Raw genomic sequence first — 27,868 nt, forward strand, 5'->3', positions numbered from 1 at the left:
GCGTGTGTGAAGAAAGTGAGGCAAGAAGTGATAAAAATGCCTCTCGAATAAGACATTAAGTGATTTAATTAAGGTATCTCAAATAAAGTGACAGATATAAGTCACAACAAATGTATTGGAACGTACGTGTTGGGGGCAGGGGAGAAATGACACAAACTTATTCAAATTTTTTGGATAGTGAAACAACGACCTTCATGTTGACTGGCAAAACTAGCGTCCTGAACAAAAGATGCTCCCAGACAAAATGTCCAAGGACACCAAAGAAAACTATCACAACACAACGGCGAGTGAGTAAAGTTTTTCCGCACGCTTTCAAAATTGCCTTCTGCCCTCTCCTGCTCTCCTGCTTTTGGTAAATCAAACCCACCCCTGCTCAAATCAGACAAAATATCTTAAAACAAAACAAAAACACCGTGCCTTTAAATGCAAAGATGGGTCTTGGGCTGTGAGTCCCTTCCTGGGACGCTGCGGTGAAGCTGACTCCCCAGTGTCTCCGGGGGGTTCCGATGGCACCGACTGCGCCGTGGGCGAGCAGAAGCCCCAGCGGGTTTCAGGAGCAGAGCCCAGACGCCCTCCTGCCGCCGCTTGGGCGGGACGGCGTCCCCAGGGCCCAGAGGAAGACGAGGGGAAAGGCGGGCGCGAGGCCAGAATGGGGAGCCCTGGCGCCGAGAGCCCCTTAGTCCCACCTGGCCCGCAACCCGGAAGCAGATGCGAGCCCCGCTGCGTGACGGGCTTGCGGTTCCGGGTCGGGCCGCGCTGCGGGCGGTGCTGCAGCCCGCGCTCGGCTCACAGTCGCAGCGCCCCGGCCCCGCACTCCGGACCTGGGCAGGTGGTGGCCGCTCGGCCGCTCCCGGGGCCACATGGCTGAGGGGGACGGAGGGAGCGACCAGAGGCAGGTGAGGCCCCGGCGGGGCGCCGACCTTTAGGCTCGGCTCGGCCTCGTCTCGCCGCCCCGAGCCTCCTCGGCAGAGGGGCCTCTGCCCGGGGCCGCCCCCGGTCTCGCCCGCACCGCCCGCGCCCGGGGCCGCGCCGTTCGCTCCGCCGCGTCCCTTTGCTCCGGCGCTTGATCTCAGCCGATCGCTCTCGGGCCGGCCGCTTCCGGGCGTCGGCACGCTGGGCCTGCCTCGGGCGCTGTCACCGTCAACCATCAGCACGCGACTGAGCAGCTCCCGGCCGGAGGCAGAAACCAGGGTTCTGCTCCCCGCCCTGTCCCCGCCGGGTCACCTTGGACAGGTCACTTAAGAACCGTTTCTGCTTTCGCAAAACGAGCAATAATAACACAGACCCTGGAGTCACTGAACCTTCCTCCTCTTGGCGTTGAGCTTTCCCCGGCGCGTGGCTCACGTGGGCGCTCTTAAAGCTTTTCAGAATGCGCTATGAGGACAAAATGAGAGGATACAAAGTTGAATGTATACTTTGCTTCCCATTTTTACCTTTAGGTCCGGTTTTACTCTTCTTTAAGCCGAAACCAAAAGAGTAATTTCTGAAATGTTTCGAGGGTTTGATGACCAAAAACCCCAACAACCGCCCAGCCTCGTGCCCAAATTCAAAACAAAAACAACGAAGGAGATAGCCAGTAGTAATATAGGGCGAATATAATAAGTAGCAGTGCCACCGGGGAGTGGGGGCGTGGGGTTACCTGTTAAAAAGAGAAGGTGGAGCAAAGGAGATATGTGTATCCTTTAGCTTGTAAATGTCAGTGCAGGATATGGGAGTGCATGTATATTTTGGCTCAGTAGTGGTCAAAAGCACAGTGATGTCGTAGCAGGGCTGGTGCCAGTCATTGCAATTGTGTCTGGTACGCAGAGGGTAGAACATGGTGACCGGCTGCTGAGAACGTTTGGTATCGTTCACTCAGGGATCCTTCATCCAAGCTGGTGATGTTAAATACAAATACCTTATAAAGCAATAAGGAAAACTCAGGTTTTTAGGGTCGGTGCATTCTTTGACTTTTTTTCCCCCCCATCAACCTCTTTCAGAATGAGGAAATTGAAGCAATGGCAGCTATATATGGCGAGGAATGGTGTGTCATTGATGACTGTGCCAAAATATTTTGTATTAGAATTAGCGACGATATAGATGACCCCAAATGGACACTTTGCTTGCAGGTATTTTTGCCCTTCTCTACAGCCGTTTTCCAGTTACAATGTTGACTCTTGTATGATTGACTGCTGTTGTATTCCTCTAATGATTATTCTTGTGTGACTTGTTCTGAATTGTCTTTTTGTTGTTGGCTTTTGTTAACGATTGATGATCTAAACATATGGGTAATTAAATCTCAGATCACTCTCAAGTAATGCTTTCATAGATAGTCTCAATCTTTTCTCTCCCTATTATTTTATTTATTTAAATGTTCTTAATGTACCATTGGCAGACTTGAGTTTCACTTCCTTTCACTATCCTGTACGTTTAATAGAAGAGAGTCTAAACCTGGGAAGATGACTAACATTTAAGAGGAAGAATAGGTTAGTTATTTAGATGGTTCATAGAGTAGGTACTCATTTGTTAGTTGGGAATCAGTTGTGGTTAGGATAAATGAAAACATCAGCTATGGCTTTCTATTTTAATGCTTATTCTTTGATGACTGCCTATACTTCCAACATAAAAGATGCCAAATTGAGTTTTTGTCAGTATTTGTTTTTATAGTAATACTGATTTGAAAAGAAACGTGCATGGTTCTCTATTAAGTGGTAGCTATTTAATGTATTTAATAGTGTCTGGTAGGATTTTTTTTTTTAATTCCTTAAGAAAAATATCTGGAACATGTTATAATGCCGCTCTTTCATTTGGGGTTGGGGTATAATGCCCGTATTTCAGTTTTTCTTTTCCTTTTGTCTTTGTCCTCCCCACTTAATTTCTAATTTTCATTGCTTTTATACTTTCTCTGCAAATAATGATCTCCTTCATAAAAGATTGGCATCATCTTAACAACATATTTAAGGCAGAAGCATAAATATGAGGTGGGAATTCTCTCCTGAAATTTAACAAAACAATGGTTTTGCTTCTTAGTTTGGCAAGTTAGAAATCTGTCCAATGACTGGCTTTATGAATGTTGTTATTTTTGAGCCATGATGAAGTATAAGCAGATTTGTTTTTAAACTGCTTTGTAGGTGATGCTACCGAATGAATACCCAGGTACAGCCCCACCTATTTATCAACTGAAGTAAGCTATATTTCTACATATATATTTTTATAAAAAGATTATACTTTTCAAAGATTGTTTCTCTGTACTGTACCTTGTGTTTATATAGACTACCTTATCAAAATGTATATAGAAATTAAAAACACCTTTTGGACTTGATATAGAGCATTTAAATTTAAAAATTAAATTATGTAAAAACACTTTGAAGTTTGCCACTTAGTATAAAAGAGAATCAGAGGATCCATAGGGGGTAAAATAGCTACAGAATTGTCTTTAGAGACAGGGAGGGAAATCTTCCTCTTTAGACAACCTAGTAATCTAGAAACCTTGGCCTATAGAGTTGCTCCTAACCTGGTTCTGCTGACCTCGCCAGTTCCTTGACCTGCCTCTGTGTAAGATGGCCTGCCTTCCAGGAATCGCCCATGGTGCTTGCGGTGCTTGTCCTGCCCTTGTTGTTGAGGAACCATCTCAGCAGCCCAAGCGTAGTCTTAATGAGTCATGACCTGTTGATTGCAAGTAACCTTTGATCCACCTTGCCCGCTTGACCTACTAAGCTGTATAAACCTATGCAGACAGAATTGCATTAAATCTCAATTACTAAAATTTTTACCTTCCAGTGGGATTGTCTTTTGTATGAGTGTTTTAAAACCATAGCGGTAAAATTTGCTATTACTCATGGTTCTGTAATTTTTCATTTTTATTGAAAATGAAAGATATTATAGAATGCTTGTAAACATCTGTGCCCTTTTCAGAAAAAGTTGATTATTTTTTTTACAGTCATGTGGCAACTGACTTATTTGTTAGAGTTTGTTTTGAGACACCAGTTAGAAAAAATTGGGAAGTCCTGATAGTGTGGCAGATACTGTGAATATGGAAATTTAGATTCTGGAACCTCTTCTGCCACTTAGGTAAACTAGGGCAGATTTATGATATCCTATGAACTCTCCTGTTTTTTAAACCATATTTTAATTGAATAATAATGGTGTTGGCTTCAGTATGGTTTTTTGGGAGGAATAAATGAATTAATGCCAATGAAAGCATTTTGGAACTGTATCGATTTATACAACATAAGATAACATTTTGATGAAAATAGAAAAATTGTTAAAGTTAAGTAAAACCAGTTTGTGATTAATCAGTATTTTTTCTTTGAGATATAAACACAATTCTTTGAATAATCTTCTTTATTTTGTTTTATTTAATCTTAGTGCTCCTTGGCTTCAAGGGCAAGAACGTGCAGATTTATCGAATAGCCTTGAGGAAATATATATGTAAGTGATGGATGATTAAAAAAAATTCTGTGAGTGACTATAGTGGGCCTTTGTTGGAATCATGATATGTTAGGGCCTTTTCTAAACTTTTTGTTAAGCTGCTTTTCCATTAACAAAAAGAATATACTTGAAAAATCCTTGAAAGATTGGTTGTATAATGTAATTTTATATATACATTTGATACGAATTCTGCTTAGAAACAAAAATACACTGTTATTTAGAACTAATAGCTATAAAGACACTTAGCCAGCTTGTGAAAGTAGATTAAGAGATACTGCTCTTATTTTGCTCTTTTCATAGGCTATGTTGAATGAAACTGGTAACAGCAGAATCCTAAGCATAATTATTCATTAAACTACTATGTATTTTTAATGGTAACGTTCTTGTATTAGGCCATAAGACTGAGAGTCTATTGATATACTGTATTTTTCACTCTTTCATTCATTCAACAAATGCTGTATGGCAGGCATTGTACTAGATCCTGGATACGCATAATTAGCAAGAACAGAAATGGTCCCTGTTTTCATTTAGAATTTGCAGGTAGGGGAGATATTACTCATAACATTGTAAAAATGAATGTCACACTGCAGCTGTGATAAGTTCTGTAAAAGAAAGATATTAATATACAGTGTTAATTGAGTTTGAAAGAAGTCCTGACCTAGTCTAGGAGGTCAGGGATGGCTTGTTTGACTTAAGAGCTGAGTTACTTAAGTGAAGATAACTCCAGTGAAGGGCCACAGCATGTGCAAAGGCTCTGTGTCAATGATTTTGGCACATGTCAAGATACAACGTAATGGTGGTATTAAGTGGGAAAAGAGAGGGGAGGAGAGAAGGGAACATGGTGGGAAAATGACCTAGTGAGGTAGGCAGGGGAAGTTATGGAGAGTCCTGTAGGCCATGTTGAGGATTTTTGTCTTTATCCTAAGACCTTTGGGAAGCAGAGAAGTGTTTTAAGTGGTGTGATGCCATAATAAGATTTTCATTTTGAAAACACCATTCTGTTTCTGGGTGAGAACTGATTGGAAGGAAGCAAGAATAGATGTGGGATATCAGGAGGCTAGTGAAGTAGTCCAGAGAAGATATTTCTGTGATTTGGGTTAATTTTAATGAGATACATTAATTTAGTACAACAAATAATGTTCTGGAATATCAGTTTTACTGTAATCCAGGAACTGGTAAGGATTGTCCTATATGTTGTAGGTGGCTACCCCATTTGGCACAGTGAGAGAACCCCTTCTGTATCTGTGGGATCTAGACCAGGTTTCTTTTCCTCACAGAATATTTAATTTAAAAATGCTAAGTCTTCATGGAATTGATTCTGTTTGTTCCTTCCTAGAGGAAGTGTGGTCTTCCTTGAGTTCCTAGGTTTACACTTGACTCTGGAAGTAACCAAGAACTGGACATATCAATGGGAGAGGCCCCCATTTAGTGACTCCATCATCCTCAGCATATAAATATTACATGTTTTCCCAATGAAATGTTTTCTGATACCTGTCCCTGACCTTACTGGCCACTCCAACTTTCGTGCCCGCAACAAACTTCTTTCTGTAATCTTTTATTTATGCCTATTTACCGATTTATCTCCCCCCTAAAGTAGAATAAGATAAATATACTACAAATTTGCTCACCAATGATGTCGTAATTATACATCTTACAGTCATTTTTCAGTTCTTATCTTACTTGACCTCTGTAACTTTTGGTGGTGTTGAACACTTTCTCTTTTTGAAAAATCTTCCAACACTTGGCTTTCATCCTTTTAATCATATTCATCAATTAGATTTTTCTCCTATTTATACACAATGTCATGCACTCTGAAATGGCTTCCCATCTGCCTTTTTTCTGCCCCCAAAGTGCCCCCCTTTATTAAGAGATACCCTCCTATAGGACACAACTTGCTGTTCTCCCTAAGTAGTTCACTTGAGCTACTAGAGAATTAGAAAGGATCAGAAATAACAAAGGAGTTTGTTCTAAAGATAGGATATGGTTCGTACTGTCTTGTTTATTAAAAACACTTGAAAATAAACCCAGTCCAATAGTAGTATTTTCACACATGTGGTCTAAATAGAAATATACATTCTGTTTTTAAAAGTTTTGTGTGACAACTTTTAATCATATTTTCCCATAAAATCCCAGCAGGGGGCAACAAGTGAAAAACACTATTAGTCATTGAAAATTAAACATTTTAAATGTATGGATATAATTCTTAATGTTTATAGTTTCATTATGTTCTAAATAGTGTAACATTATCAAGATTTTCATATATATTTGGCATCACTTTGAATGCTAAATTTTATTTTTGCCTAGATAAGAAGATGAACTATGTTTTTTTTTTCTTATGTAAGGAGGGACGAAGTCTGAAAACTAAGTCTTTCCAGTAAACATTTTATGAGTATCTCCTATATGCTCACAATTTAAAAATTAATATAGATTAATTGTGTACCAAAACAATATAGTGACAATTACTGAGAGGTTTGGACCAAGTGCTATTGTTTTTAGAGGCCTCTGCATGTGGTGAGGTTGTAAAGGAGGGTTCCATTTTGAAGGTGACCTTTGGGTGCGGTGTTTGGCAGGTGATCAGAGGGCGAGAGATTTTCTGATAGAAGGAACTGCATGAGCAAAATCATGTAGGTGTGAAGCAACCTGGCATCTTCAGAGTTCAGCAGATAGTTCAACATGCTGGGAATAGAAATTGAGGTAGGTGTAAGAAAAAAGAACCTGTAAGCTGGTAAGGAGTTTGGGCATTATCTTGTAGGCTGTAGGTGTTTTAGGCAGGGGTGTGATGTAATGAGATTTGTGTGGCACTGTGGAGGGTGGGCTGTGAAGAGTTTGAAGCGAGGGATGCCATAGGAAAAGCAGTCAGTAACTAGGAGGGAGATAGTGGAGACCTTTATTAAGGCAACAAGAATGCAAGGGAGAAGAACGGTCAGTTAAAGAAGTACTTAGGAACATAAACTAGGATTTGGTGATTGTGTAGATGTAGACTCATTTGCTTATCATACCTTATTTTTGTTTAAACATTTTGCATGCGGATATTTTGAATATATGAAAATAGTTTAATAAAACAAAAGGTAAATAATAGATTTAAAAATACTTTGAACATTATACTAATTGGTGTTAAGAGAAAATGAAAAGGATTAAAATTTTTTTTAATTTGAATTTATGATAGTCCATTTCAACAATATTTAATTTAAATCCAAGAAAATGATTAATTCCCCACAGCTCTTCACATTCTGATGTATCATGAAGTCTTAGATTTGGAACTTGGAGAGTGAGGCTTGTCAAAGCAGAAAGTGCACCGGACCAAGTTAAACAGGCAAGGAAGACTTTCTTCAAGACTATTGCAACAGGGGAGAGAGGCAGAACTCAGTCTGAACTCAACTTCCTGAAACAAAAGGCAGTACGGTTTTTTAGGGCTGGGATGAGCTGTAGAAAAGTACTGGGGGATGCTGGGGGGAGGTTGATCAGTGAGAGGGTCCAGCACATTAAGTTTCTTCCTCAGTTTGCAAGTGTGTTTCTCTGTGATTAGGCTATCTGCGTTTGCAAATTGTGGCTCATCAGGAGTTAGGCCCCTACCAGCCAACAGAGACTGGGAGATAGGGCACTGTCTTCCTTGATGACTACATTTCAAAAGAATGGCTCCCAGGTCCTTGAGAAAGACACTCCTAGGTTCTAAAACTGACAGACCTTCTAAAAAGATGTCCATAATTCCAAAGGAGCAAAGGAAGAATTTACAGTGACAAGTTTTGTAAAGAAAATGCTCTAAGAAGAGAGAGGTCAGGGCCTAGAGTCAGGAAGCTCAGCCTGTCTGAAGTTTATTCAAGCTGATGTTAAGGCTGTTTTTGTCAGGCTTCTGGAGTCAGTTTTTGAAATAGTGTGACCTCTTTCTCATCTGTGAAATGAGGATAAAAGAATAATATCATTGTAAGGATTAAGTGACATAATCCATGTAATGTATTTTAGCACTATATAATAGCAGCTCTCAATTTTGTTGTTCTTGTTAGAAGAATCATCTCATCCAGTTTTGTCATTTTGAAAATGAGATGATGGAAACTCAGATCAAGTGATTTGTCTAAGGTCACACAACTTAGTAGTACATTGTAGTGAATAGCTTTACCCTTAAGTCAACAAATATAAATATTGGAAAATTAAAGATACAAAAATTAGAGCCACAAGTAAAACAAGAGTCACAAGTAACTTGACTTTTGTTTTGATCATTCTGAATTGGATAATAGTTATTTAAGTGTATTTAATTGCAGTATATCTCAACTAAAATATCAGTTCTTAATCCAAGTTGATCTTTTATTCAATTTGAAACAAATTTTGTTCTAGACTTTTTATATTCAGCTACTTTACCATAACTTAATTTCATAAATAAAAGCTTAGCATCTCACCCTATAATGAGTAGTTCTTATATTTTGTACCAGTTCTTAGGATTCAGCTGACTTCCTCAAGGGCCATTGGGTGAGGGGAAGAAGGACATAGGAGGGAAGACTACAGCTTTTGTCTGTTTCTGTGAGAGATTTCATTACAGCGAAGGCAAAAGTTTGAAAACCACCAAATCCTAGTCTGTAGTTAAAAGATATGAACAATCAACTATACTTGAATCAAAAGATATGAACAAACTATTGTCATGAGAGAAAACACAAATACAGCAGTAATAACAACAACAATAAAAACACCCAAACCACCATCAGTGATAAATTTGGGGGTCCAAGGGAACAAATAATTTTCATTTTCTTTAGGAAACCTTTCACATCCACTACAACTTCCTTAAAATGGATTTCAGTAAGTCTAGTTAAATACTAGGGAAGAAGGAAGCATTTAATAAATGATTATGGGCAGAGTGCTGTTGTATATTGTTCTGCAGGAAGCCATGGGCAGAGGAGAGGAAATTTGGAGTTACGGTTTAATTTCTTTATTATTAGGAAAAATTACTTATTAATTGTGAAAATTCTTCCAAGGTGTTTTCCATCGTCCCCTGCCCCCAATAGTCCCCTAACAACAATAACAACAAATCTGAATGTGAATATATATTCACAGAGGGATGATTTTCCTGTTTCAAAGGGTGGTTATGAATGAGGATTAAGTGAAGTAACAAAGCATTTTCTACGTCTTATATAGTAGGTGTTCAATACACACTGGATATTAGTGCTACTACTTTTGGTGATGATGATGTGATGAATTAAATAGAATGAGATTAGAGGATGGAGAGAATTACATATAAAACCATATATTTGTAAGGATAATAACTGTAAACACTGAGACTGGGGACCCCGTTTTCTCATTCACTACCATACCCCCAGGGCTGCACGTAGTACTTGGTGTATAGGCAAGGCCCTTAAAGATCTGTTGAGTGAATTAAGATAGGTCCACTTGAAAAGAGACTACTTTTGTAAAGTAAGGCAAGATGCTGTAAATCTGTTTTATAGGTGAGGAAACTGAGACTCAGAGTTCAAGTGTCTTACTTGCCTAAGGACACAGCTGCTTGATAGGAGAGCAAAATGCAGTGGGCAACCTGAGCTTTGGAGTAAGTCTGCATTCACATTCTGGCTCTGGACTTCTTACTGCTTATTGTCTTAGACAAGTTAATTGATCTTTCTAGGTCTGCTTTCTCATCTGTACAATGGGGAAATAAAACCTACTCTATTAGACAATTATGAGCATTAAATGTGTTGATATATATAATGTACTTTGGGCTTAGTATATACTCAATACATTTTACCTTTCTCTGTCTCTATACCTCTAAATCTTTTATTGAGAAGAGAGGATGGGGGTATGAATTATTTAAAAGAAACTCAACCAACATTCTCAATTTTTTAAAACCTTTCCAATTGACTTTTGCTCTCTCTAAATAAGACAGGTTGCCAAAGAACACGGAGGATTGTTTTAGTACTCAGGAGTTATGGGTGAGATGGGAGGGTTTGAGGGTACAGAATTATTTGAAAACAGTTGTTTTCTTCTGTATGCTTGTTTTGAAAGTTTCCTTTGCGTGCTGATGAGTGGTGATAAAAAGATGATGGTTTCAAGAGCAACTGTTAGAGGAAGGAGGTAAGGTGTTAACGAAGTAGTGTGATGATTTCTTTAAACACACTTATTAAAACTTATCTAAAATTAGTATCATCTCCTAAAGAGTAGACACTTGGGCCTTTATTTTTTTGCTGTTGCCATCATTTAACATAACGCTATGGACATGAACTATGACATGTTCTTTTTCTCAATGAGCCTTTGAGATGGATTTAATTATCTGAGGCAGCCAGACAGCTATTTGGAACCAAAATGAATCAATTTGGGCAGTAGAATATTTTGTCCAAAACAAAATAAGAATATAAAGTTTTCCATTGATTGTCTTTTAAGTCTTGTAAATTGACTCTCTGAGGGAGTTTCTCAAATGCTTTATATTCTTATTTGTTGAAATAAGTACATTAAAAAAGTGGTTTGAAATTGTTCAAAAAGTTTAGAAAAGCAAGCAATGACTGGGCATCAATACTACAATTATATTCACGGACAGAAACTAAATCATATTTATATCTATCTTAATTCATCCAGTTCAAGTTCAGAAATTTTCTCTCCCCTCTTTGGTTGCAACTCTTCTACTTATTTTAAGTGAACAGTGTTAGTTTTAATTTGGGAGCCAGTTGGAATTTTTAATGTTGATGTATTAAATACTCATCCACAAATGTTAGTAAATTGCATTTTTATAAATTCCTCTTTAAAAGGCATGGCTAGGGAATTCCCTGGTGGTCCAGTGGCTAAGACTTAGCTCTTTCACTGCAAGGGCCTGGGTTCAGTCCCTGGTCGGGGAACTAATCCCACAAGCTGCACAGCATGGCAATCCCGCTCCAAAAAAATGCACAGCTAGATTGCGTATAATTTCTTAGATTGTAAATATGTCTATATTTTCTTGAATTTGAGAAAGAAATTTTTTTAACATCTTTATTGGAGTATAATTGCTTTACAATGGTGTGTTAGTTTCTGCTGCATAACAAAGTGAATCAGCTCTACATATACATATATCCCCACATCCCCTCCCTCTTGCATCTCCCTCCCACGCTCCCTATCCCACCCCTCTAGATGGTCACAAAGCACAGAGCTGATCTCCCTGTGCTATGCGGCTGCTTCCCACTAGCTATCTGTTTTACATTTGGTAGTGGATATATGTCCATGCCACTGAGAAGGAAATTTTTAATAACAGATTTTTCCCCTGAATTTTGTTTAGAGAGAATATTGGTGAAAGTATTCTTTACCTGTGGGTGGAGAAAATAAGAGATGTCCTAATACAAAAATCTCAGATGACAGAACCAGGTAGGTTTGCTCTTTTAATTTACAGTGATTAAGTTTTCATGTAGATAGTTTCATTGAAACTTTTAATGAAGATCTGTATGCTGTTTTATGTTTTTATATGATAAAATATGTTTCTCTGGAAAGTTCTTTACTCATGTAAATATGATTATTTCTATAAGCTTTAGCCTCCTTGGTTTCATATTACTATAAACTCTTATAGAAATAGAATTTTATGGTTAAAGAACTTGGGTCAAAAATCTTCGCTTTCTTTGACTATTGTTATGGTAATATGAACCATGTAACATTCTTCATGAATTATTGGACTATGTAAGTTAGACATTAGCTTCAAATGAGTGTAGTGTTTATAGAAAAAGAACTTTGGAAAACACACTGACCAGTATTTAAGATATAAAAATTGACTTTGAAAGTTGATTTTTTAATTGAGATAGAATTCATATACCATGATTATTCACTGCTTAAAATGTATAATTCATTGGTTTTTAGTTTATTCCAAAGTTATGTAACCATCACCACTATATAATTTCAGGACATTTGAAAATTGAAAATTGATATTTTGCTCTATTATTATAGTTTTATTGAATCATAATATACAACAACGTAGAAATTTATGTTTTCTATTTACTTTGCTAGTCTTTGTTCCACTTACTACAAAAGCCCTTTAGAGAGGAAAATTACTAAGCCTGATTTTATTTCCAAATAGAGTTTTATTATTATCACTGACAGAATTATTTTCAATTTGGGGAGAAGAGGGATTAAAAAAAAAACAAAACCCAATAGTCTATTTACTAATTTTTTAGAAGGTTATTTACACCGAACCAATTATTAAGGATTCCCTTACCATAATCAGTATAGATTTAAAGTTGATAGAAATATATATTTTTTCAGAGCATTTTACTATTTTTCTATAGAAGCAAATGTTTTTATTGCTTCCATTAAAATCAAAGAGATAAATAGTCTGAAGATATTCTGATCATGGGACAATATTTTTTGAAGTATTTTCCTTGACTTCTTATGATTCATGTTCTGATTTTGCAGCATTTCAGGGCATCTGAGAAGAGTTCTGAAACCTCAAAACAAAAATTGAGTTTTGCCAATCCACCATTCTAGAGTGTGGGATAATTGCAAAAATGGAATATAAGCAAAAATTTAGGACTCCAGAAAGCTTGGAATCACTGAACTATTAGGAAATTTTTAAAATTATTGATCTTAAAATGGTATTTTCCCTTTCCCACCTATATCTATAATTTAGTTTAGCCACACTTCAGATTTTCGAGTTAATTGATTTAGGTTGTATAATTTATAATTTGAAAAAATTTTGTTTGGAATTTTTTAATTAGAAATTTTCTAGACTTCATATTAAAACGGAAGGTTTAGTAATTCTGAAGAATGAATAAGAGTATAAGCTAGTGATCAGGATATCTCATGAGAATTTTCTTCTCCAGGGTACCCACTTGACAAGTAATTTATTTTTATTTTACTATTAATCTTCAGTACATATTTATTCTTTATTATTTCATTTTTTCTACTATAGAAATGTGAAATTTTTTAAAAATTTATTTATTTTATTTATTTATTTTTGGCCACATTGGGTCTTCGTTGCCATGCGCGGGCTTTCTCTAGTTGTGGCGAGTGGGGGCTACTCTTCGTTGCGGTGCACGGGCTTCTCATTGCGGTGGCTTCTCTTGTTGCGGAGCATGGGCTCTAGGCGTGAGGGCTCAGTAGTTGTGGCTCACGGGCTCTAGAGCGCAGGCTCAGTAGTTGTGGCGTACGGGCTTAGTTGCTCCACGGCATGTGGGATCTTCCCGGACCAGGGCTCGAACCCGTGTCCCCTGCATTGGCAGGTGGATTTTTAACCACTGCGCCAACAAGGAAACCCCAGAAGTGTTAAATCTTGAAGTAATTATATACTATTTACACTTTTAAAAAACTCTGAACTAATTTTAGACTTACAGAAAAGTTGCAAAAATAGTAGAAATAGCTCTGTTATATCCTTCACCCTGCTTTCCCTAGTAACATCTTACATAACCATATTATAATTATAAAGAACAGAAAGCCAACATTGATATAATATTAACTAAAGAGCTTATTCAGATTTTACTAAGTTTTCCACTAATGTTCTTTCTGCTGTTCTAGAATCCTGTCTAGGATTCTTTGTTGCATTTAGTTGTTATTTCTCCTTACTCCCTTTTAGTCTATAAATAGTTCCCCAGTCTTTCCTTCACTTTTTTGACCTTTCATGACCTGACACTATTTTGTGGAATGTCCCTCAATTTGAATTTGTCCATTGTTTTCTCATGATTGGAGTAAGATTAGGCATTTTGGCAAGAATATCACAGAAATGATATTGTATCCTTCACAGTGTATTATATCAAGGAGCTAATGATATCAGTATGCTTTATTAATGGTGATATTTACCTTGATCCCTTGGTTAAGGTGGTATCTGCCAAATGTTTCCACTGTAAAGTTACTGTATTAATCAAGCATTCTCCAGAGAAACAGACCAATAAGGTGTGTGTGTGTGGGTGTGTGTGTGTGTATTATAAAGAGAGAGGAGGAGGGAAGGAATGGTTGGGGGGGAGAAGGAGGGAGGGAGGGGGAGAGAGAGAGAGATTGATTGACTTTAAGGAATTGGCTCACGAGATTATGGACGCTAGCAAGTCCAAACTCTGCAAGGTAGGCTGACAGCCTGGAGACCTAGGGAAGGAACGATATTGCAACTCAAGTCTGAAGGCTGTATGTTGGCAGAATTCCCTCCTTCTCTGGGGAGGTCAGTCCTTTTTCTTTTAAGATCTTAACTGGAGTCTCACTTGCATTATGGAGGGCAATCTGCTTTACCCAAAGTCAACTGATTTGAATGTGAATTCCATCCAAGAAATACCTTTACAGAAACATCTAGAATAGTGTTTGACCAAATATCTGTGTACCATGGCCTAGCCAGGTTGACATATAAAATTATCAGTTACTGTCTTTCCCTTTGTAGTTGATAAGTATCTTGGGGGAGATACTTTGAGGCTATGCTAATACCCTATTCCTCCTTAAACTTTAACCTACTGATTTTAGTATCCATTAGTGTATCTTATCAACAATATTTGTAAACAATATGGTGTTGTAACAATATGGTGATTTTCATTTCCTTCTTTCCTTCTTGCTATGATTAATTGGAATTCTATTCTGAGAACAAGATGTCTTTTTTCCACATTTATTTATTTGATTACTTATATTAGTATGAACTCATATTATTTTATTTCGTGAGTTAAAATTCCATACTGTCATTATTTTGTTGCTCAAATTGTTCCCGGTTTGGCCTTTAGGAGAGCTCTCAGGTAGGCTCCTGTGTTCTTTTTATAAGCTTCCATTGTGTTTTGAACATTTCTTTACTCTCTGGAATCACAAGATATTCCAGGCTCATCTTGTATTTTCCTTGTCCCAACCCTGGAGTCAACCACTTCTTGTAGGAGCCCTGGTTCCTTCTGTTGAAGACTGGTGTTTAGAGACCAAGACTAATGGTTTTTTAAGTGCAATTTCTTACTGTCTTATGATCACTCATCATGTCTCATATCCACATAGGCCCAGACGTAAAGAAGAAAACTGAAGAGGAAGATATTGAATGTGAAGATGATCTCATTTTAGCATGTCAACCAGAAAATCCAGTTAAAGCATTGGATTTTGATGTCAGTGAAAATCGAACAGGTATAATGTTATTAGTTTATTTTGAGGAAAGCGGGATGGTAGCATTATGAATGGAATTTCTATACCATTTGAAATGGTATAGAAATTTAGTAAACTCACATTTTAGGAAATTCTTATTAATTTGTAGAGAATTGGGTTATTTTTTTCCTGTCTCCTGGCCATTTTGGTGTTTGCTAGGTCTATCAGAATGGTGAGGAAAAAAATAGAAATTTACTTTTTTCTTTTTTTTTTGCTATTTATCTAGAGTTTTGAATTAGTGGTGAGAGAAATTGAAACTAAGAAAAGCTGTGTTAATGTTCTCAGTTCACATCCTGCTTTTATATTTTTACTTTGAAATCCTTAGCTGTCTACTGATAGCTCAGAGTTAAATTTTAGTCTTTGCTCACAAATATAAATACAATAATTGAAGGTGCAACCACTGAATTAAAGCTAGTGAAATGCCTTTAGGATTTTAGTTTTTGCTTAAGCAAATTTGTTCCATGATAAAGTAGTATTCAGCTTATGGATAGGTTGATGTGATAAATCAGCTCTATATTTCTATCAGAAAGTATGTTTCATTTTAGTATTTTAAAATTTTGAATGATATAGTCAGTTTCCTCAAGTCTCTTACAAAAACATGATAGACCAGAGGGAATGTTCATTCTCTTTGAAGATAGGGAGTTCCCTATGCCATTATACAGTAGCTTTTAAACAGAAAATGAAAATTTAAAGTTCTTTCATAGTGTCTCAGGATTAGTAGAAGGGAACAAAGAAGCCTCGAATGAGTGGGGAAGAACACCCAGGATACCTGCTCCTGTTTCACTCTAAGTAGTTCCCATTTTATTCATACACATATTTGCAGATTTGGCATAGGATGTCTTTTGGGAAAGAAGATCCACTATTAAAAGAAAAAGAGTGAAAATCAGAGTCATAATAAATCGCATCCAGTTCCTGTTGACCTTAATAGTGTACTAGTGCAGTGGTCACAGTCTGTTCAAGAAGAGAACACTACTGGGGGAAGGAAGAACATCCTGCATAAACCTGGCTTCTCGTCCTAGTCCTGCCACAAACCAGTGCAGTGATTTTTGGCAAGTTATTTAAAGTGCTCCAGAAATATTTTTACATGTGTTACTTGAAGTGTTTCATCACTTATAAAGCAAACTGACTTGGTAAGATTCAACAGATCAGTGAACAGAAATAGAAAAAAATTAAATTCTTTTTTTCTGAATAACTTTTCATCCTAAATGAGGCAGATGCAGCAGCTAGGATGGTTGGTAAGTTTCTCATCTACGTTAAGGGTGAAATTAATGGTTCTTAAGCTTGTTTAAAAGGCAAAATAACTGGAAATCACAGTACTCGATGGAATACCAATTTGGTGTACTATTGATACATTTAATTCAATCCTATGATGTAGGGACAGTTTTATTAGCAGAAGATATTATATTACAGCTATACAAAATAAAGTCATAGATTTCCCAACCCAGAGGTCCATCAGCAGTAAAATGAATAAATACTCCATATTAGCAGCTGTCAATCTTTTTGGTCTCAGGACCCCTTTCTACTCTTAAAAATTAGATGTTATACCAACTTATACAACTGAAACAGTCCAGGATTTGAGTCCCAACCTACCATTTCCACTGGGTGACCTTAGCAGGTGAAAATCATTTATAAGTCAAGTAGTTTTATCTTAATGTACAATATATTAGGAAACTTTTTACTTAAAATTATAATTTAATTTTAATAGACAACCAGTATTTGTTATTTGAGTTGATTTGCCATATAATTTACATCTCTTTCCCAACTCCCCCCACTATACCATTGCCAATTTTTCAGTATTTGAATGTAAGAATTTAAAAATTAAAGTTATATAATTCTTTAAATTTATAGAAATAGAAGAATTACCTCCGATTGATCATGGCATTCCTATCACAGACCGAAGAAGTACTTTTCAGGCACACTTGGCTCCAGTAGTTTGTCCCAAACAGGTAAACTTACTGTGTCCAGTTCACTCTGATGTTGTTTTACCAAAGTAATTCAAGCAAATGGTTTTGCAATAATATCTTTGTTTTTACTATTATGTTTAATTTTCATGCAAGATAAAAATTATTTGCTAACTTTCTACCTCCAAGTTACTGGGAATCATGGAATATTTGTTTCTGTTTATCACTGCTTTCAAAATTGCATCCAGACTCTGATTAGGGCTTAACTCTCCAATGGATTTTCAAAGAAGAAAAACCCATTGTGGTGGTGTAGAAAATTATGATGCTTAATATCAATAGCTTGTTGAAAAATTATTTGTCTTATCATGTGGGAGTTCTATAAAACCTCGCCTGTTCTGTTGTTGCCCAAGTAAGGGGACAGTGGACAGACTGGTTGAGCCCAGTCTTCCCAACCTGAATTCCTTTTCCTTTCTGCTTCCTGATTTTAGGTGGCCTGATATCCACCAAAGGATATTATATGGGAAAATCTTCAGTCAAAAATAGTATTCCTAGGTCTTTGTCTTTCTCAGTCTCTTTTCAGCAGAATCATTTTCTTCTTCCTTGCTGCTATAATCTAGCCTAAACTTTATTAATGTAAGAGACAATTTCAGTACACCTATAAAGTTAAATTAACCAGAAAAGTCTTACTAGCTTAGCATAGGTTTTAAGCATTGGTCTCTTCCCTTTGGTCTCTCCAAATTCTTCTAAAGCCCTGACCTATAGGAATACAGTTTTTTGCACCAGGCTGCCTTTTCACTCTCTTTTAGTCTCTGGAAGAGGAAGTTCTTTCCTTCATTGATTTGTGGTCAAAATAACAGATTTTGGTGCAAGCTTTTGGGCTTTTCTCTCAGGAACCCTATTTTGCCCTTGGCCATTGCTCATAATCTTGTTGCCAGGGTCCTCGTTAGACATTCCATTCTGAATCTCTCCATACTGGATCCTTTTTCCATTTCTGATTATAGTCACTTAGACTTACAGGATCATAATTTGTGAGAGCTGAAATAAATCTGAGAGGTCAGTGTCTACTTTATTGATCAGGAATCTGAGAGTCTGAGAAGCACAAGATTGCACAATTTCTGATCCAAATTGGTCTCCGTATCTCCAGCTTAGTCTTCCTTACCTCCAGTATTTCTTCTATGTCCCTTGCCAACTACCTTTCTAAAAGATCTGACCACGTGTCACTCCTCCCCCACATACCCAATAATCTTTGCTGATTTCCATTGGCTACAAGGAAAAATCTAAACACATTATACAAGGCGCTTTGTGAAAGACCCTACTTTAATCATTCTGATACATCTTCTATCATCTCATTCATACTCTAAGTTAGAGCTACATAAAACTATTGGTCACTTCCTGAACCTTTCTCTTTTATGTCCCTGCTGAGGTTGACAGATAAAATACAGAGTAGCTAGCTAAAATTGGAATTTCAGATAAACATTATTGCATAGGCCATACTTATAATAAAAAAATTTGTGGTTATCTGAAGTTCCAGTTTAACTAAGCATCGTTTATTTCTGCTTACTAAATCTGGTACATTTGTACATGCTGTTTCCTCTAAATGGAATGGCTTCTTCTTGCCCCACCTCACTCTTCCATTTTGATGCAGAACTGTCACTTATCTTTCAAGACCTGGCTCTTGTTACCTCCTCTGTGAACCTTATTTGACTCCCAGAGAGAGTTTTGGTTTTATAACATTTTGAACATACCATTATTCTGTACCTGTCACTTTGGTAAGTTTTCAGAGCTCATTTCTAGAAATTCTTATATTTTCGTTTAAATTTCTCTATACAGTATGGGGAAAATTTCTTATGTACAAGTACCCTGGACATGGTTACTGCTCAGATATTTGTTGATAACTGGTGGTCAAAAATACCAGGTCTATCATTTTTGTACCAATTAGAGTACCAGTTTTTGCCCCTAAAATGAGGAGAAAACTTCGGAAATGGCTTTTTCAGAATGTAGTTGAGTCTTTAAATAACTCTTGTTAATTTCACTACAATAGTATGTATATCAATATGCTTTAAATTTCTTTTTAGCATTTGTTTACAGAGCAAATAAAAAGTATACATTAGTTTATTTACATTACTGCTGTTTTTAAGGTGAAAATGGTTCTTGCCAAATTGTATGAGAATAAGAAAATTGCTAGTGCTACCCACAACATCTATGCATACCGGTAAGTGATCATCACAATTTTAGGAACGTGCAATTTGTAAAAAATGGGGGAAGGGACTTCCCTGGTGGTGCAGTGGTTAAGACTGCGCTCCCAATGCAGGGGGCCTGGGTTCAATCCCTGCTCAGGGAACTAGATCCCACATGCATGCCTCAACTGAGAGTTTGCATGCCACAACTAATGAGCTGGCGAGCCGCAACTAAGGAGCCTGCCTGCCGCAACTAAGACCCAGCTCAACCAAATAAATAAATATTTAAAAAAAAAAAAATGGGGGGAAACTGATGCATGATTTAAAAAAACAACAACTATTAGGTGTTTTTTTTCCACTGTAAAAGTAATAATCATGTGTAGAATATTTGGAAATGGCAGAAAAAAGAATCAGAGGAAAAGTTAACCATTTTCTGCCATTAAATGTAACTGATATTGTGAAATATTTTCTTTCTGTCTTTTCTATGTAAAGTTTATTCTTTTCAATGCTTTATTCTAGTATCAAAATTTTTCCTTAATGTAACAAAAGCATTTTTCCATGTTGTTATAATTGCTTTATAAACATTATTTTAATGGCTGTGTAATATTTGTTTGAGGCTCCATACCACAGTTTATTTAACCATTTCCTTTTTGTTTTTAGTTTTTCATTTTTTCTAAGTATTATAAAGAATAGTCCCGTGAACATCTTTGTGTACTTTTTGCATTATTTCCTCAGGATAGGTTCTGGTTGTTTCATATTCTTTTTTGAAATGAAACAGAAGTATAATTAAAAAGGAAAAAAGAATAGATTCCTAGAAGTAGAATTATCAAAAAGTATGAACATTTTTGAAACTCTTGATACATACTGCCAAATTTTTTCTAACATTTTTCTTTTAAACCAGTTTATGTAAATTAAGACTGCTTCTTTCACTACATGTCTTTTAGTTTTGAGTACGAAGGTTTTATAGAAATCTGCTGATTTGTTAGTAAAGAGATGAAGGGTATATTTTTTAAATATGCAAATTAGTACAGACTTACAGAACATAGTTTAGGACTAAAATAAATTAGAATATAGACAGGAATTTGGTGCAAATTTAAAATGTGATTCAGACTATTTGTAAAATCTAGGCTACCTAAAACACAAAAATCTCAAAAAAATTTATCACTTTGGATAGGTGAGTTTTTAATATTACTAAGTCACATCCCTTTAAGTGCCAAATCTTACCAAAAAAACTATTTATTATATAATTCCCTACTTATTAGAGTATCACTACACAGAATTTTGGTGTTTTCTTAGTGAGTTAGGGTCATCAATATAAAAATGAGGGATTAGACTGTGCTTGCTCTCAGTGATTAGAATGTGCTGTAAAAGTATTAATAGGTACTATTCATTCGTCCCACGTGTTTGTTGAGGGCCTACTCTGTGTCATGTGCTTTACATAAGTTAAATCTAATTATTTCAGCAACTGTGCCACTGTAAAAAGGTTAACTTTTTCAATATCACATAGTCGTTAATGGTAGAGCTGAATTTGAGAATCTAATTTCATTTATCTCTATCTTATTCCTACATGGCCATGTTGGCTGCACCTTCAACAGTTGCTGGACATGATATTGATCTTAAGTTATCAAAAAGTTAAACAATGTGCCGGATACTCTATTTCAGGCCCCAGATTTTTGTTTTTTTAAGTACTTGGGTATTTTTGCGTATTAATGGGTGATCAGCTGTCACTTCTTACAGATGTCAGCTTGACTGCGTGTAGCAGCCCCTCCACCTCACCCCCTTATATAATTGATGCTTGGGAATGAAGGAGCTTAGCTTGTCAGAACTGTGTGTCAGATAACAATAAAAAGGCATAAAGTGGAGGCTTGAAGGACTCCACTGGGAGTTAAAGAAATAACCTTTATTTGGTACATGGACTTTGTGTTGTGTATTTTGAATGCTCAGGGTCCTTTTAAGGTTACTTCCTGGTTCTGGGGCTGTGTTCCTGCTTTGGAGTTATGGGGCACTCTTCAGGCTACTGGTGCACACAGCTATCGGATGCTGCATCATTATCTTCCTGGCATGTGAGGAAAGGGTTAGTGAAAATGTCCATGGTATTTCCTGATTTTTTTAAACCTAACAGTACTGATTTATATAGTCAGATTTCTTCATTTGTTCTATAAAGTCAACCCCGGAATCCTTTTTGCCTTAAATTTGCCATATAAAATTTTGTTTAATAGTACTAACTTTCTTTTCTTCAAATGAGGCCAACTCTAAATAATAGTAGAGCTTGGTCATAGTAGGTGGGCAGTAAATATTTACTGAGTGAATGAATGAATAGATGGTTTGGTGGATGGAAAGATGAATGAATGAATAGGATTGCTATAATAAAATTAATATAATTGACTTAGGTGTATAGATAAGGTAGTATTTGGCTTTTTATCACCATAACTGGAAAGATATCTTTGCTATATTTGCCTAGTCCTTGATGGTACCATTTGTAGGGGCCTAAAAAATGCACTAGATGGCATACCTTAACTGGCACTGTTTTCTTTTTATAACTCACACTTATTTGCCAAGCTTATTCATCTACAATGTAGCCCATGCTAACTTTCTAGATAATTTAAATGGGTAAAAATACCATGATTTATCTCTGATATTGATAACTATCCAGGGGGAAATTATAGAGAAAAATAAATCTTATAATTCTTAGAATGGGGAAGATAGATAAATGCTTGGTGGCTAGAATGTTAGGAAAGTATAAAATATTATGTTGGTTATCACCTCCATCTTTTTTATATAATTTTTTTCTCTTTCACTGGAGTTTAGGCTCTTTGATGACAGGAGTACACCACTTATTTCTTTTATACCATTTCATAGCGCCTATTATGTGCCTATAATGCTTGTATACAGTTTATTCTCAGTAAACGTTTTTTAGTGACTATTCTCTATAATCTCAGCTTCAAGATTAAATGAAGTGGAGGAAGTGTCAGATGTCTAAACTCACCTTCCCATAATTGTAGCATTTCTGATTTAAAGGAGGTACCCTTGATTCCTAGCTTTCCAAAATATAAAAAGGGAAGCATACTGGATAGGAAATCATCAGTGAAAATATAGCTAATTTATAGTTCAAGAAAGATTTTTTTAAAACAGGTGTGCTGATTTTGGAAGTAAATTGATGGCAACAAATATGAAAGAGTAACTTTTATTATTGAATACAATATTTCAAGGTTTTAAAGTGTTACACTGTTACGTGTATTTCTAGAATATATTGTGAGGATAAACAGACCTTCTTACAGGACTGTGAGGATGACGGGGAAACAGCAGCTGGGGGGCGTCTTCTCCACCTCATGGAGGTAAGTGTGAGTTAAACCCTGTTGATCCTGTTCTGTGAACCATAAAATTTCTCAACAAAATTCATTCCTAAATTCCATTTAGGAATAAGTAAATCAGTTAGACTATATAACATGAGATAATTTGGTTTTATTAGTAGTTAGTTTTTAAACATCGGTAGAGAGATAATTTTAACCGCTGGATGTGGGGCAGAAAGCAAAAGGTTAATAACAAGTGCTGTGCTTTCAAGCTCTTTCAGTCGTAGACAATAGAAGATTATCTTCAGTTCTGGAAAAACTTATCCTTTTTGTTTCATGACAATTTCCTCTCCTCTATTTTCTCTGTTCTGTCTTTGCAGAACTCCTGTTAGTTGGATATTGGACTTCTGGGTAGATCCAGAATGTTTCTTTTTTTATTAAGTTGTCCATCTCATTGCCTTATGTTCTAAGACATTTTCTTGACTGTCTTCCAAAATTTCTATCAAATTAAAATTTTTTTTAGCAACCATGTATTTAATTTTCAAGAGTTCTTTCTTGTTCTCTGTTTTTCCCTTTTCGTAGTGTGCTGTTCTGCTTTTATGGATACAATATCTTCTAAAATTCTTCTGAGTATACTAATTAGAGTTTCTTTTTTTAGATGTTTTCTTCCTTAAATTTTTCCTGGTCCATTTTAGTTTGTTTATCTTGTCCTTTCTCTTTCATGCTGCTGGATTTTCTTCATCTGTCTGGTGATCATTGATTGTTCATTAATTTTAAGAATGGATTGTTTTTTTCCTAAGGTAGTTGCTATAGTTTCTTCTGCTATTGTATGTGGAGGTTTGTTTTCTAACCAGGCCCTTTCCTTGATAGGAATTCTGTGGGGGTCAGGCCTGTAGACTGGTGGGCTTCACCTTAAGGGCAGCATTTGACAAATGTCAAACTGAGGAGGACCTTACTGGTAGGCACTAGTGATTACTCATGCAGCCCCAGTTCTCTCTAGCTGTTTTGTTCAGAAGCAGGTTTTGTGTTGTTGTTTGACCTAGGGGTAAAAAACTGCCTAAGCTAAGCTATTCTGGTTGAAGTCACCAAGAACTGGAACCCCACTGCATGATCTCCCCTTCACTCTGCCTGGTGGTCCCCAAGTTTGCAATTCAAGGACACTGTGGAGCACAGTGTTTGTTTTCCAAATTCCCTTCTTATTCTAACATTCTGTCCCCTGAATTGTTATAAATCTCACTCTGCTTACTCATGGTTCTGCCATTAAAGTCGGGGAAATTTTATGTGCAATTTTATGTATGGGTTTTTTCATTTTCCTTTAAAACTCACATCTGTACCTGTCTATATTTGTATGTAATTATGCTTCTGAAAATAACAGATTTTGAATGTGAGAAATGTCATGGTGGTGGTATCACGCTGGTATGGAGGGATTTTGCTAGGACCAGATCGCTTCAAACATATCAACAACTGTGCCAGAAACATTCTAGTGGAGAAGAACTACACAAGTTCACCGGTAAGTGGTTACTGATATTATATCTAGAGAGTTTCTCACCACTGCCTGTGAAATTTAAAAAGAAAAAAGAAAAAGAAAATTAAGAGTGAAGCAGAACAAGTGAGGTGCATTTGAAAAACCTTTGGACTAGGAAACTGGAATCTTAGGTTTTAGTCAGAACAGTGTAATTGACCAGTTGTGTGACCTTGGGAGGATCACTTCATCTCTTCAAACCTTAATTTTGTAGATTCATGGAGTTTTATAAAAACCTTAAAGACCAGTTAGTTTCCACTTCCTAAAATTGAGACCCATAGAAGTTATAGCTAATGCTACAGTGAACTGGATAGTCTTTAAACATCTATAAAATTCTAACATTCTCTGTTAGTGTCAAAGTGTATCCCCTTTCCCCTGACATGCCTTTAGATGCCTTCTTCCTTTATACTTTGAGTTTTTTTGTCTCGTATTTCAGATATGTTCATATCTATTTTATTTAAACTTTGCTGCCTTACTTTGAAAAATGAACAATGGATTAAATAGTATTGAGAGGAATTCCCTGGCTGTCCAGTGGTTAGGACTTTGCACTTCCACTGCAGGAGGCATGGGTTCGATCCCTGGTGAGGGAAGTAAGATCCCACAAGCCACATGGTGTGGCCAAAAAAAAAAAAAAAAAATACACACACACAAAAAAATAATTAAAAAAATAAACTTATAAACAATATTGAAATTACTCAAACATAAATCTGTTAGATAACTGAGATAAATGAGTGTTTTCTTTGATTATCCTTGATTGTTTTGGAAATATTAAAATAGACTATAAATGAAAGAGCCCTGTAAAACAGAAAGATGGTACATATGGAAGTAATTATACTTTCACTATTATACATATTCTATATGACTAGATTTAAGAGTCCTAAGCTAGTACCTTCGTATAAATGTAGGAAGATACTACATTGATTTATGTCTTTTTCAGGAGGAATCATCTAAGACTTTGGGAAAGAACAAAAAAGTAAGAAAAGACAAGAAGAGGAGTGAACATTAATACCTGAAACTGTATGAAAGGTTAATTTGCCTATAATCATATACAAATTCCACAGTCATCAAGGAATATATTGTGCAGAGAGAGAATCCTGGACTGTTCAAGTCAGCCAGTTCATTGTGGACACCAATATTATCTTTTCTTCTTTGGTTATATCATCTGCCAAAAATAGAGAACTTGTGATATTTTCATGAGTGTTTCAGGCTGATTCAGAAGGATTAGTTTGAACTTAATCACCACTTCATATAATTTTAGGAAGGTAACAGTTGCCCAGGGCAGTACCTGAATTAACTGTCCATTTCATTACATGTCAAGTGCCTTTGTTAGGTGGGGAAGAAGTGTCTCTAGAGGAATATAAATACCTGATTTCTTGTCATTGGGGTTCTCGTTCTGTTAAATGAATATTACCTTTTACTGCTCTTTACGGCTCCGTATGGCTTATTGAAATAGGGGCTCATTGAAGATTGATCTTAGAGAGTTTCTTCTTGTGATTTTAGTTCATAAGTATGTCACCTTTCATTTTATAGTGCTCATGGAGTGACGGATTAAGTGAAAATCCAGGAGTATCCATCTGCAGTTATGTGCTGAAGTGATAATTCATCTAACAGATTTGTTAGCATAAGTGTTATGCCTCACTTTCTGTCGCAAATTGGTGATTGTGAAATTTCAAAAAGTGATTTTCTAGTCTCTACGTTTTTTGTTTAATTCTTGTACTGTTAAGCAATAAATACGGTGTGCCAGTAGTCTCCTCCCACCACCGAAATGTGTTGGTGTAATATTCTGGTTTCTTTTAACAACCTGGAGTACCTTTCTTGTGATCTTCCTTGAGAAATTAGAACTATGCCAGAAGCTGTGCTATGGTTAATGGAACATTTATGGAATGGGGTAGAGGTGGCAGAACACCACTGGTGTAAGGTGAGAGAGTGCATTGTGTAGTGCTGTAAATGTGATGCACGTTTCCCATCCACACTCCTCCAGCTATGCTTCTCAACTCCATGACTTTGTGGAGAGAAGGAGCAAATCTTTGATTGGAAAAACAGAGAAAATCCCTCTTTTTTTCCATCTTCCTTTCATCAGTGTTTTATAAAAGTTCCTTCTTTCATCTGCAAGTTGTGCAATTTACCTCTAGGCATTTAGACAATAAATTTATCCATGAGATATAAGTCATTAACTGTTCCCTTTTAGATAATGATTGCAAACAATTATTAAAAATTATTAATTGGTCACAGATATACTTGAGATTCCCTTCCAAAGAGAGGGAACAGAAATAAGGAAGCAATTTGGGATGGTGCTGGAGCATGGAAAACATCAGAGAAGAGTGGACACAGATTTTTTTTCTATTCTCTGATGTTTTACCTTTAAGAGATCTAACATCCTAACTTGGTATTTTTAATAAGAATCTAGTAAACAGCTTTACACTAGGATGGATTCTGAGAAGTAAAATCTAAATTATATTTGTTGTAAGTGTGTTTAATTGTTGTAACCTATATTTATTTAAAACACTTACCTCAGATTCCATGAAAAAATTAAGTATGTTTTATGTATTAACTGTTAAAATAATTAAAGAACTTAAAGACCATTAATTAACATTAAAATAATTTCACAAGCATGTCAAAACCTGTGAAAGAAGATATAAAACAGTAAGAATTGCTGCTACAGAAAAATGAATATGAGTTAATTTTTCTGCAACACCAAATTTGAATTCCCTTTTAGCTGTTTTATCTAACATTTATTTAGGTCTTTATAGAAAACCTTTTTATCTCTGATCCCATTTTCCCTTATTAAAAAAAATATTTTTGCTTCTTTCATTAACCACATTTTCCAGACTAAAAAAACCTAATATCCTTTGCCCAAAGTCAGGTAGTGAAAAGGAGAGACCCAAAAGTCTCCAATTCTGGAACGTGAGTTATTTTACACTCTTCATTATGGACCCCTAACTAGTTATAGTATCTTTTTGTCTATTTAAAATTTCTCTTGATTAGAAGGTTTTCAAATTCTTCAAATTCTTCTAAAATTCAAATAATAATTTTCCATAGCCAGATCTATGCTGTGGCATATTTGATAGCATATTGTGTTTGTTAGTTAGAAATATTCTCCATATGCCAGTTTGTAAGAGCAAGTAGCAACATCTTGCTACTTGCTCTTACAAAATAGCAAGTAATGGGAATAGCAGTATGATTTGGAGGTATATATCATGAAACATTTGATATATACCTATTTGAAGAGACATTATATCAAACTAATCACAACCAAGAAAGAATAGCATGAAGCAGATACTGTTTGAAGGCAGGTAAAATTTATTGCAGAAATTGTATAGTCACCTGTAATTCCACTGTCTAGAAATAACCATTATTAACATTTGGTATGTACATCCTTCTATTTTTTTCCTATGCATGATTTTGTATATATGGCTATTTTTCTTTCCATAAAAATGGTACTAAACTGTATATACTGTTTTCTATCCTGCATATTTCATATAGAAGTATATTGTTAACATTTTCCCATGTCAATAAATATTCTTCTATGGCTTAATTTCTTATGGCTACATTGTATTC

At 36.1% G+C, this 27,868-nt stretch overlaps 1 protein-coding gene across 5 annotated transcripts; it reads left to right on the plus strand.

The window, feature by feature from the left end:
- The first annotated feature begins 736 nt into the window (after positions 1-736).
- IMPACT (impact RWD domain protein) lies at positions 737-27,845 on the plus strand. 5 transcript variants are annotated; one of them, XM_059894690.1, is made up of 13 exons: positions 737-896; positions 1,980-2,108; positions 3,111-3,163; positions 4,348-4,410; positions 10,390-10,458; positions 11,627-11,712; positions 15,280-15,402; positions 17,269-17,366; positions 19,460-19,533; positions 22,743-22,833; positions 24,164-24,298; positions 25,248-25,336; positions 25,841-27,845. In XM_059894690.1, exons 1-12 carry the CDS (start codon positions 861-863, stop codon positions 25,314-25,316), a joined length of 1,026 nt encoding a protein of 341 aa, XP_059750673.1. In that variant the 5' UTR covers positions 737-860; the 3' UTR covers positions 25,317-25,336; positions 25,841-27,845. The 5 variants fall into 5 exon arrangements, with proteins under 5 accessions (XP_059750673.1, XP_059750672.1, XP_059750674.1 ...); XM_059894689.1 differs by having other exon boundaries at positions 25,248-25,283; XM_059894691.1 differs by lacking the exon at positions 10,390-10,458 and having other exon boundaries at positions 25,248-25,283.
- The last annotated feature ends 23 nt before the right edge of the window (positions 27,846-27,868 follow it).

Source organism: Balaenoptera ricei, chromosome 14 (assembly GCF_028023285.1).
Source record: "Balaenoptera ricei isolate mBalRic1 chromosome 14, mBalRic1.hap2, whole genome shotgun sequence".
Lineage (NCBI taxonomy): Eukaryota > Metazoa > Chordata > Mammalia > Artiodactyla > Balaenopteridae > Balaenoptera > Balaenoptera ricei.

Bases quoted from the DNA above. Each gene is read 5' to 3' on its own strand.
- IMPACT (XM_059894689.1), top strand. From the start codon at position 861: ATGGCTGAGGGGGACGGAGGGAGCGACCAGAGGCAG. The intron at 897-1,979 runs GTGAGGCCCCGG...AACCTCTTTCAG, and splicing joins GAGGGAGCGACCAGAGGCAG to AATGAGGAAATTGAAGCAAT. The intron at 25,284-25,840 runs GTAAGAAAAGAC...TTCATTTTATAG, and splicing joins CTTTGGGAAAGAACAAAAAA to TGCTCATGGAGTGACGGATT.